Source organism: Mirounga angustirostris, unplaced genomic scaffold (genome assembly GCF_029215605.1).
Source record: "Mirounga angustirostris isolate CCGP_5_RB_7025 unplaced genomic scaffold, mMirAng1.0.hap1 SCAF_17, whole genome shotgun sequence".
Taxonomy (NCBI): Eukaryota; Metazoa; Chordata; class Mammalia; order Carnivora; family Phocidae; genus Mirounga; species Mirounga angustirostris.
Genome location: NW_026991725.1, coordinates 3581799 through 3594314, shown reverse-complemented (window position 1 = coordinate 3594314; position 12516 = coordinate 3581799). Strand labels below are relative to the sequence as shown.

The 12516-nt window shown below is 37.9% G+C and overlaps 1 protein-coding gene across 9 annotated transcripts in view; it reads left to right on the top strand.

Moving 5' to 3' along the window:
- NSRP1 (nuclear speckle splicing regulatory protein 1) overlaps positions 1 to 12516 on the top strand; it is a 56008-nt gene that overhangs the window by 37006 nt on the left and 6486 nt on the right. For 6 of the 9 annotated variants that reach the window (XM_064583167.1, XM_064583168.1, XM_045889546.3 and 3 more), the window contains 2 exons: positions 6766 to 6822; positions 12139 to 12267. In XM_064583167.1, coding sequence (XP_064439237.1) covers positions 6766 to 6822; positions 12139 to 12267 — 186 coding nt within the window. Of the gene's footprint in view, positions 1 to 2768; positions 2850 to 6765; positions 6823 to 12138; positions 12268 to 12516 lie in introns of all 9 variants that reach the window. The other 3 variants (XM_054510977.2, XM_054510976.2, XM_064583169.1) reach the window with 1 other exon arrangement.

The window sequence follows — 12516 nt, the reverse complement described above, 5'->3', positions numbered from 1 at the left end:
TTTCAGAGCTGGGGCAGTTGCAGATAATGACAAGAGTGCCAATGATAGGGTGGCTACACGGAGAGGAAACCATCATAACTGGACCTGAGGAAAACAAGGTCAGGTCAGTGTGTTGTATGGATTTTCTGTGATGATGATGGCATGATATAAAGCAGAGAGGAAAACAGATCAGGTGTCAGAGATAGTAATAAAGAATTCATAAATTAAGAGTAAAAAGGGATAAAGGTAGTAGTCATATGATATGAACTTCAAAGGAGTCGGGGTTTTACTTTTACCCATAGTGTATGACACTAGAATCAGGAGGAGACACAGGGTCTTCCTAAAGTGAAGTATGTAAGCCATGAGCAGCCTCAGAAGAAAGGGTATCTTTAGGAAAGAGGCAGTTTCAGTCAAGGAAATAAAGGTTTATGAAAGAGGATGAGAATGCAGGGATTATAGAGGACTTCATGGGAAGGTTTTAATCAAGGTAAAAGACATGAGCAATGTGGCCATAGTATGAGAGGGGATGATTATTAGCAGGGGGGCTTACTTCTTGAGTAGTGAACATGGACTAACATGGGTATAACATTAAAGTTTGCCCATACCATTAAATGTTGTTGAAAACAGATTTTTTTTTTTTAAGATTTTATTTATTTGAGAAAGAGAGCACAGAGGGAGAGGGAGAAGCAGGCTCCCCACTGAGCAGGGAGCCCGATGTGGGGCTTGATCCTAGGACCCTGGGATCATGACCTGAGCCGAAGGCAGACGCTTAACTGACTGAGCCACCCAGGTGCCCCGAAAACAGATTTTTAAATGGCTGCAGAACTCTGTTGAAGGGTATACAGCTTACTTAACTGATACGATGTTGAAAGTTAGGTTGCTTCAAGTTTTTCACTAATGTGAATGGATATTCTGTTATATAATACAGTGAAATATAGTAGCACCTAAATCTTTTTGTATATCTTTTTTTTATATCCATACAGTGAACTCCTGAAAGTGGTATTACTGGTTCAAAAGAATTGGATATTTTTTCAGGCTTTTAATACAGTTTGCCAAGTTGGAACCATTTCACACTTTCACAATGTAGGAGTATGTATTTACTCATTACCTTGCCAATATTGGATGACACAACTTTAAAAATCTGAATTTGATGATAAAAGTTAATATTTTCATTTTCATCTCCTTAGTTATTGGTAAGATTGAACATTTTTTCATATAGTTAATGGTCATTTATATTTTCTCTTTTCTAAATTTTCTGTTGATAGCCATGTCCATTTTTTCTTAGCATATATAATAAAAATTTTATGTATTTTTTGCAACTCTTAAACAGGCTTTGTACTTACAAAAGAAGCATGTGAATGTGGACAAAGCTCATAATAGAGATTGCTGAGTTGTAGGACCTTTAGTAAATGATCTGTTGCTAAGTTAAAAAAAATAATAAAGAACAGGAAGTATTCATTTCTAAATTCTCAGAGCACAACTGAAAATTATAGCCATAAGCCATTTGAGGAAGGATTGATTCTTGAACTGTTTTTTCTTTAGTTGAGAACTGTTTTGGATAAGTGGATAGGTAAATGTCTTATTTCACATATAAAGGCTATATGTGATTTTTTAAAATCTGTGACTTATTAGTTATGGAAAAGAGATTTCTGCAAAAAAAATACTCAGAAACCTTTTCTGAATTTTTATTCTTAATTTTTTTTAATTTTTGTTTAATTCTGTAAAAAGTGTGACTGAAGAAAGGTAATTCAATAATATAAATTAATGGTCCAGTATCTTATTTCTTTCCCAGTGCCATTAAACTGTATTCTGTGTATTGGTGAAGGGGCTGTAGTAATATATATAAAACTGTTCTTTTCTGGCAGTTATCAAAGCCCAGGAGTCAGCCCATCTAAACATGTGTAGTGATGTAAGAAATGCACTGATTGTGGTTTTCTCTTGCATTTATCTGAACTAATTGTGAAGGTTTTAAAAACCATTTCCCTTTTAATTAGATCATCTCTGTCAGACTGCATCCCAATGAAACATTAGATCGATTAAATAAATTTTTTTTTTTTAGATTTTATTTATTTGGGCAGAGTATAGAGTGAGAGAGAGCACAAGTGGGGGGAGGGGCAGAGGGAGAGGAGAAGCAGGCTCTCCACTGAGCAAGGAGCCCGATGCAGGGCTCAATCCCAGGACTCTGGGATCATGACCTGAGCCGAAGGCAGCTGCTTAACTGACTGAGCCACCCAGGGACCCGATTAAATAATTTTTATTCTCTACACAGAACAAACGACTAGGGGAGGTAGTAAAGACTAAGAACAGCCAGTCGCGGTGTTTTTCTTAATTCTGCAGTTTATGGTGCCTATCTTGATAACCGTGTGTGTGTGTGTGTGTGTGTGTGTGCGCACGCGCGCAGAGGGTATTATTATATATTATTAGTATCTATAAAATGGACCTGGCATTTTATCTCTTTTTTTTCATGTTAATTTCTTATTTGGAAATTAAAAGAAACCTACCAACTCTTAGATTAGACAAAAAATTAAGATGTTGATCAAATGTGGCTCCTCTCCCACTTTTAGTGCTGTACACGTAGTAGGCTCTCAGAACATGTTTGTTGAATCAAGTTGAAATATTTGCAAGGAACTACTACTTCAGGTTTTATAAAAGGTTATTTCCCTGAGATTTTTGGTACAAAACCTGTTTTGAAAGATTGGTGTGGTACAATAGCAGTTTTTACACTTTTAGGACAGTTGGAATGTTTACATAAGAGCCAGTTTATAACTTGAATTATTTTTTTCTTTAAGATAAAGGCCCAGGGCGCCTGGATGGCTCAGTCAGTAAAGTGGCTGACTCTTGGTTTTGGCTCAGGTCATGATCTCAGGGTGGTGAGTTCAAGTTCCTTGTAGGGCTCCGCACTGGGTGTGGAGCCTACTTGAGATCTTGAGATTCTTTCTATCCCTCTCCTCCCTTTGCCCTTCCCTGCTTACACGGAAGCTTGCTCTCTCGCACATTAAAAAAAAAAAAAAAGATAAAGGCCCTTACGGGGAATAATTTTTATCTTCCTACATTTAAAACTAATGGTAATTTGTGGTTTTATTAGAAGGCACTATTAATGAATATTCTCTTCTATTCTGTGAACTAATTGGTCTTCAAACATAAAATTAGAATAATTGCATGCCTGCTAATTTTAAAACTAATCAATTAATGACTGTATTGTATGGTTAGATCACTTACATTCATCCTTAATCATATTATTTAACAGCTATTTTCCTTAGGCCATTTGTAGACTAGAATATTTTGTGGCAAGAACTAAAGTGTTTTGGTTTTTTTTTTGTTTGTTTGTTTTTAAAGATTATTTATTTATTTATTTGACAGAGAGAGACACAGCAAGAGAGGGAACACAAGCAGGGGGAGTGGGAGAGGGAGAAGCAGGCTCCCTGCGGAGCAGGGAGCCTGATGCGGGACTCGAACCCGGGACCCTGGGATCATGACCTGAGCCGAAGGCAGTCGCTTAGCCAACTAGCCACCCAGGCGCCCTAAAGTGTTTTGTGATATCTGGGGCTTTAACTTACGATCCCAAGGTCACAGGCTGCAAGCACTACCAACTGAGCCAGCCAGGCTCTCCTCCTTCCTTTTTATAGAAACCATAGATGGTCCCCAACCTAGAATACTTTGATTTAGGATTTCTCAGCTTTACAGTGGTGCGGAAGTGTTACGCATTCAGTAGAAATTGTACTTCAAATTTTGAATTCCGATCTTTTCATGGGCTAGTGAAGTGCAGTACTCTTGTCATGAGGCAAGGCATTGGCAGTGAACCACAGCTCACTCGTAGTCAGCCATGTGATCATGAGGGTGAACAATCCATACACTAACAACTATTTACCCATACAACCATTCTTTTACTCACTTTCAGTACAGTATTCAATAAATTACATTAGATATTCAGCACTATATTATAAAGTAGGCTTTGTGTTAGGTGGATTTGCCCAACTGTAGCTAATGTGAGTGTTCTGAACACCTTTAAGGTAGGTTGGGCTAAGCTATGATGTTGGGTAGGTTAGGTGTATTAAATGCATTTCAACTTAAAATATTTTCAGTTTTTTTTAAGATTTTATTTATTTGAGAGAGAGTGTGTGCAAGAGATAACAGCAAGCACAAGAAGAGAGAGGAGCAGAGGGAGAGTGAGAAGCAGGCCCCCCGCTGAGCAGGGAACCCGAGGCGGGGCTCCGTCCCAGGACCATGGGATCATGACCTGAGCTGAAGGCAGACACTTAACCCACTAAGCCACCCAGGTGCCCAAATATTTTCAGTTTGTTGGCATTTTAGTGAAAACATTAAGTCATTGTCAGAGTTCTTTTAGTTAGAAAACTGAGAATCAAATGAGCTTCAAAAGGAGATAATCTTCCCTGACTTTTTCAGCTTAGGTTCAGAGCTACCTCTTTATCCACTGATGATGCTGTTAGAATTCCAGGGATACAAGTCTATGAATAGAATTTGTAAAATTACTGTACTCCCTCCATTATGTTATCACCCTGTAAGTAATAACTGATTTTTTCAAAGGGCAGACAGACACACATCATCCTTCAAAATGGCTATGAACATGGAAACAAAACCTCTTATGTCTCACAGTATATACACTTTACATTGGAAAGGCCCTTCCCAGTCTGCTTATTCTGTATTATATGAGTCTAAAAAGTACTAGCTTTGTGTTTTATTTTTCTAAGTTCAATAGTTTAGGTTGAAGCAACCAGTTTGAAAGTGACAGCAGGTGAACTGTGATTGGAGGAGAGATAGGAAAAAAATAATAAAAGCAAGTAAAAGAAGTAAAAGTCTAGTATTTGGAGACTTACTCTTCTAGTTAGTCCTTAAGACATTACTGAGTCAATGATCAAGAAATACTTAATTTACACTGATTAGAAAGACTGAGACATTAAAAATAGATTGGAAAGAATTCATGAGATGGTTATTAGAATAGTTAATATTTTAATGTTTAAAATTGATATTCTAATGAGTACAAATGTATCACATAACAGGGAAATTTGTGTTAAACAAGTAATTAATGTAATATACAAGTAATACACTTAGCATAGCACCTGGCTCAGTTAATGTTAGCTGCTGCTGTTTTTGTTATCAGTATCTTTTTCTCTAGTTGTAGTCAGTTTACTGTCACCTAAAATGTCCTTAGTTCCTTGCCTGTCCACTTCTTTTAATTTATTAAGTATGTATTCTATTACTTGTTTTTTTTTTTTTAAAGATTTTATTTATTTATTTGAGAGAGAGAATGAGATAGAGACAGAGAGCACATGAGAGGGGGGAGGGTCAGAGGGAGAAGCAGACTCCCTGCTGAGCAGGGAGCCTGATGCGGGACTCGATCCCCGGACTCCAGGATCATGACCTGAGCTGAAGGCAGTCGCTTAACCAACTGAGCCACTCAGGCGCCCCGTGTATTCTATTACTTGTATGGCCTTTGTGAGTCTCCATGGTCATAGGGAACTGGAATTAGGTTTATGTTCTCTTGGTTGCCGTGGAAAACAAAGGAAGCACCAATTGATACTGTATAGCTAAAAGCAGCAAATGCCAATAGGCTAGAAAACTATAGTCCTAGGGATGAGGATTATATTTTTCAATAAAAGATAAATTCATCTAAGATAAAATTCACGTAACATAAAATTTGCCCTTTTAAAGTATACATTTCAGTGTTGGTTAGTATATTTACGAAACCTTATACTTTTAGAGAAAACGTTTTTTTAAGTAGTTTAATTATATATTTTTTCTTAGCTGTAAATGTTTACTTTTGCCCTTATGGTTACTGCTTCCTAAACACCTCTTGCCTTTTCTTAAATTCTTTTTGATTCAGGTCTAATGTCGTATCTCTTTTAGGAAGGCTTTCTTGATTCTTTGCTCCTACAGCCCTTTTTTTAAAAAAAAAAATCTCTTTATTATATAGCTTATCACATCTATATTATGATTATCTCAGTCTTCCCTTTCAGACCATTTATCTCTCAGGGATAGAGACTGTTCTTATTTTCCCCACTATCTTCAGGAGCTAGAACAATGCCTTAGTACATATTTATTGAATGATTATAACCCCAGATAGTTCTGGCTGCCCCTAAGCCTTAGGCATATAATAAGAACTTGATATACTATATTCAGTGGTGAATATTTTTAAAAATGTGCTTTTTGTTGCTGGGAATCATACCACTAAATGTGTTGGAAGGGACCAGTGCTCCCCCACCTAATACATGCATGTTCACTCACGTTCACATGTGCACACAGAATAATTGAAATCGTAGAGATTGCGTGCCTTAGTGGTGAAGTTGGGAATAAAAAGCCATATTACCGGGCGCCTGGGTGGCTCAGTTGATTAAGCGACTGCCTTCGGCTCAGGTCATGATCCTGGAGTCCCTGGATCGAGTCCTGCATCGGGCTCCCTGCTTGGCGGGGAGTCTGCTTCTCCCTCTCCCGCTCCCCCCTCTTGTGCTCTCTCTCTCTCTCACTCTCTCTCTCAAATAAATAAATTTTAAAAATCTTAAAAAAAAAAAAAAGCCATGTTACCTCATTTTTTTCACGTACCATTCTATTTTCTCTTACACCTTACAGCCTCCGCTTTTGATTTATAATAAAATTCATTTGTTTCCTAAGGTTTTGGTAAAAGACCTTGAAAATGTTTCTTTAATTATAATATTTTTTCATAATACTTTTCTGGTTTTTAGTATAGGTAAGGAACTAATTGCCAACCAGAATACTGGAAAAGAAATTTTAAATTGGCTTAAACAAAGACAACATTTTTATGTTTTACAGACCTCCGTGAGTGAAAGCCTTCAGAGGGAAGCTGCTAAGAAGCAAGCAATGAAACAGGTAAGGTGGCTGAGGGAATTAAATGTATTTGGTGAAATAAGTATTTCAGTATCAGTTTTGGTATCTAGGTCCTGAGACAGAGCAGAGTAGTTGTGTATGAAGAAATAATTTTATCTTAACCCTTCTTTTCTGAAAATGTTTAAGATGTTTCTTGATTTACATATATTTCAGGTTTTTGTGATAAATTTACATGGAAAAAGCACAATGAAGAATTAACTCTTCATTGCTGTGTTGTAGATTAAACCCATTTCTGCTTTTAGATGACTCAGGAGTCTTATATTGGATTATATGGTTTAATTATTCTTTTTTTTTTTTTTAAGATTTTATTTATTTGACAGAGAGAGATACACAGCGAGAGAGAGAACACAAGCAGGGGGAGTGGGAGAGGGAGAAGCAGGCTTCCCGCAGACCAGGGAGCCCCATGCGGGGCTCGATCCCAGAACTCTGGGATCATGACCTGAGCCGAAGGCAGACGCTTAATGACTGAGCCACCCAGGCGCCACCTGGTTTAATTATTCTTACTAGTGAGCCTACTTAAAAAAAGTCTCTTCACACCAAAGTGGTTTCATAACTTTATAATTATTTGAAATTCGGCTACTGAGAATGGGGAATATCTGATAATTTTCAATAGATTTGCCTTGCACCTTATATTTATATAGTGCTCTGTCATATTTCCAAGCACTTTCTTATACATACATTATGTTTTTAAAATTCTCACAAACCTGCCCATGGTCTGTTAAGAAATCTGAAACTTCAAAAGGATAAATTACCCCTCATGAGGGCGCCTGGGTGGCTCAGTTGGTTAAGCGACTGCCTTCAGCTCAGGTCATGATCCTGGAGTCCCAGGATCGAGTCCCGCATCGGGCTCCTTGCTCAGCAGGGAGTCTGCTTCTCCCTCTGACCCTCCCCCCTCTCATCCTCTCTCTCTCTCTATCTCATTCTCTCTCAAATAAATAAATAAAATCTTTAAAAAAAAAAAAATTACCCCTCATGATCACACAGCTAATTACAGAACTAGGCGTGAAGGTTTACTAATTTTTCTACTATGCCATTGTATCTTAGATTTAGCTGCTGCAGAACATAATGAAATTAAACAATGGCATAGTACCTTTCTTTTTAATTTTAATTTTTTCCTCGCCACATTTTCTTTAACATTTGGCATCTGTTTCTCTCTTGTCTACCTGGAATCCTGCATGAGGTTAAATTTGTTAAACACTTTCTAATGTGCCAGATACTATGGCAACCACTTTTTTTTTTTAATGAAGCTGATACTATTTATATAAAGCTGATAACAACAGCACATCATAGAATATATTACTTAGAGCCATATACATATGTGGGGGGAAAAGGAAGAGAAAATAAGCGTTAAATTTAGAATATTGTTTACGTCTGTGTGGTAGGCAAAGGAAATCATGGAGGAACACATAGATAACTTTGAAGATACTTGTAATATTCTAGTTCGTAAGCTGGGTGACATATTCTTGAGTGTGAGTTCTGTTTTATTGCATGGGTGTGTGTGTATGCTATTTTTTCTGTTTGAAACCCTACATAAAAATAACTTTTATTTTTAATTTTTTAAATTTTTAAATACTTTTTTTATTTAAATTCAGTTAATTAACATATAATGTATTATTGGTTTCTGAGGTAGAGGTCAGTGATTCATCAGTCTTAGAGAATACCCAGATGGCAACCACTTTTTTTGTTGTTGTTGTTTAAGATTTTATTTATTTATTTGACACAGAGAGAGAGAAAGAGAGAGCACGAGCAAGGGGAGCGGCAGAGGGAGAGGGAGAAGCAGGCTCTGCTGAGCAGCCCAATGCGGGGCTCGATCCCAGGACCCTGGGATCATGACCTGAGCTGAAGGCAGACGCTCAATGACTGAGCCACCCAGGCGCCCCTTCTTACCTACTTTTTAAAGCATAAATCCCAAACCTAATTTTATTCTTAATCCTAGCTGTCCAAAACCACTTTTCCTATTAGTGAAACTTTTTCTCATAGTTTGCTTGCAAGTTAGGAGTGCTCCTATAGCTATTCTTGTACCTTTACCTGCCTGCTGCCCCTTTGATCTCTCATCTATACTTCCTGCTTTTCACTTTATTCCCCATCCACTTGGATGATTTAGCTCTTGTCTTCTGCTTTAATCCCAAACTAACTTTTATGATGAAGAATACTAACTTGACTGCATTTACTAAATCTAAGATACAATACTCTTAGAAATGGGGTATTTTATTTTATTTTTTTAAGGTATTACTTTTTTATTTAAATTCAATTAATTAACATATATTGTATTATTATTAGCTTCAGAGGTAGGGTTCAGTGATTCATCAGTTGTACATAACATCCAGTGCTCATCACATCACGTGCCCTCCTTAATGCCTGACATCCTGTTACCCCATCCCCCCCTACTCCCCGCCCCTCCAGCAGCCCCCAGTTTGTTTCCTATGACTAAGAGTCTCTTACAGTTTGTCTTCCTGTGTGATTTCGTCTTGTTTTATTTTCCCCTCCCTTCCCCTATGCTTCTCTGTTTGGTTTCTTAAATTCCACGTATTTTTTTTTTAAGATTTTATCAGTTGAGAGAGAGGGAGCAGAGAGAGAGAGCACGAGCAGGGGGAGGGGCAGAGGGAGAGGGAGAAGCAGACTCCCAGCTGAGCACGGAGCCCAACTCGGGGCTCCATCCCAGTACCCTGGGATCATGACCTGAGCTGAAGGCAGATGATTAACTGACTGAGCCACCCAGGTGCCCCTTAAATTCCACATATGAGTGAAATCATATGATAATTGTCTTTCTCTGATTGACTTATTTCACTTAGCATAATACACTCTAGTTCCATCCATGTCATTGCAAATGGCAAGATTTTTTTTTTCTTTTTGATGGCCGAGTAATATTCCATTGTGTATGTATACCACATCTTCTTTATCCATTCATCTGTCAATGGACATCTGGGCTCTTTCCATAGTTTGGCTATTATATAATGCTATAAACATTGGGGTGCAGGTGTCCCTTCGGATCACTACATTTGTATCTTTGGGGTAAATACCTAGTAGTGCAGTTGCTGGGTTGTAGGGTAGCTCTATTTTTAACTTTCTGAGGAACCCCTGTAATGTTTTCCAGAGTGGCTGCACCAGCTTGCATTCCCACCAACAGTGTAAGAGGGTTCCCCTTTCTCCACATCCTCACCAAAATCTGTTGTTTCCTGACTTGTTAATTTTAGCCATTCTGACCAGTGTGAGGTGGTATCTCATTGTGGTTTTGATTTGTATTTCCCTGATGCTGAGTGACCTTGAGCATTTTTTCATGTGTCTGTTGGCCATTTGTATGTCTTCTTTGGAGAAATGTCTGTTCATGTCTTCTGCCCATTTCTTGATTGGATTCTTTGTTCTTTGGGTGTTGAGTCTGATAAGTTCTTTATAGATTTTGGGTACTAGCCCTTTATGCTATATGTCATTTGCAAATATCTTCTCCCACTCTGTAGGTTGCCTTTTAGTTTTGTTGATTGTTCCCTTTGCTGTGCAGAAGCTTTTTATCTTGAAGAAGTCCCAATAGTTCATTTTTGCCCTTGCTTCCCTTGCCTTTGGAGACGTGTCTAGCAAGAAGTTGCTGCAGCCGAGGTCAAAGAGGTTGCTGCCTGTGTTCTCCTCAAGGACTTTGATTCCTGTTTCACATTTAGGTCTTTCATCTGTTTTGTGTCTTTTTTTGTGTATGATGTAAAAAAATGGTCCGGTTTCATTCTCCTGCATGTGGCTGTCCAGTTTTCCCAACACCATTTGTTGAAGACACTGTCTTTTTTCCATTGTATATTCTTTCCTGCTTTGTCGAAGATTAGTTGACCATAGAGTTGAGGGTCCGTTTCTGGGTTCTCTATTGTGTTCCGTTGATCTATGTGTCTGTTTTTGTGCCAGTACCATACTGTCTTGGTGATTACAGCTTTGTAATAGAGCTTGAAGTCTGGAATTGTGATGCTGCCAGCTATGGTTTTCTTTTTCAACACTCCTTTGATTATTACACAGGGTGGTCTTTTCTGGTTCCATACAGATTTTAGGATTGTGTGTTCCAACTCTGTGAAAAATGCTGGTTGTTATTTTGATAGGGATTGCATTGAATGTATAGTTGCTCTAGGTAGCATAGACATTTTATTTATTTATTTATTTATAAGATTTTATTTATTTATTTGAGAGAGAGAATGAGATAGAGAGCATGAGAGGGGGGAGGGTCAGAGAGAGAGGCAGACTCCCTGCTGAGCAGGGAGCCCGACGTGGGACTCGATCCCGGGACTTCAGGATCATGACCTGAGCCAAAGGCAGTCGCTTAACCAACTGAGCCACCCAGGCGCCCGGTAGCATAGACATTTTAACAATATTTGTTCTTCCAGTCCATGAGCATGGAACGTTTTTCCATTTCTTTGTGTCCTCAGTATCTTTTATGAGTGTTCTAGAGTTTTCTGATGACAGATCCTTTGCCTCTTTGGTTAGGTTTATTCTTAGGTATCTTACAGTTTTTGGTGCACTTGTAAATGGGATCAGTTCCTTAATTTCTCTTTCTTCTGTCTCATTTTTAGTGTATAGAAATGCAACTGATTTCTTTGCATTGATTTTATATCCTGCCACTTTGATGAATTCCTATATGAGTTCTAGCAATTTTCAGGTGGAGTCTTTTCCACATAGAGCATCATGTCATCTGCGAAGAGTGAGAGTGTGACTTCCTTCTTTGCCCATTCAAATTCCTTTTAAGAAATGGGGTGTTTTAATAGTTAGACAATACTTTTTTTTCCTTTCTGTTCTTTTATCTGGTCTTCAAGTGCACAGGACTGATGATGGCAACATTATCTTACTCCCTATTTCATTGGAAAAGCTGTTAAATGTCATCATTAGGTGTACTATTTGCAGTAGGTCTTTGGTAGATATCTGTTGTCAAGCTAAGTTCAGAAGTTCTTCTCTGATCTTGGTTTGAGGTGTTTTGTTTATTTTTAAAAATCCTATATGAAAAAAAATCATATATGAATGAACTATATAAAGTAGATAATACAACAACTTGGAAGGTAGATACAATTATTATCCTCATTTTTTTAGATGAAAACTGAGGCACAAAAAGATTACACAAACTTGCCCCAAGTAGCTAATAAGTTATAGAGCCAGGATTCAAACCCAGGCAGCCTGGCTCCAGACCGATGTTTATATTTTCAGTCTAAAATGTGATTGATAGAATTTTTGTAATATATATCTGATTCATGATCCTCTCTCAAAAAAGTTAACCAAGACTTTTTATCGTATGTTTTAGCTGGTTCATATTTTTTAGACGTGTTTGTTTGTTTATTTTAGACCAAACTAGAAATCCAGAAGGCCCTTGCAGAAGATTCTACTGTATATGAATATGACAGTATTTATGATGAAATGCAGAAAAAAAAGGAGGAAAATAATCCCAAATTGATTTTGGGAAAAGACCGAAAGGTTTGTAGCTGAAAATACAAATTTCTTTGACCTCAACCTGTATTTTAAAGATTTATTTATTTATTTTAGAGTGAGAGCATGCATGTACAAGTGAGGGGTGGGAGAGGGTAGAGGGAGAGAATCTCAAGCAGACTCCCCGCTGAGTGTGAAGCCTGACACGGAGCTTGATCTCACTACCGTGAGATCATGACCTGAGCTGAAATCAAGAGTTGGACGCTTAGCTGACTGAGCCACCCAGGTACCCCTTGA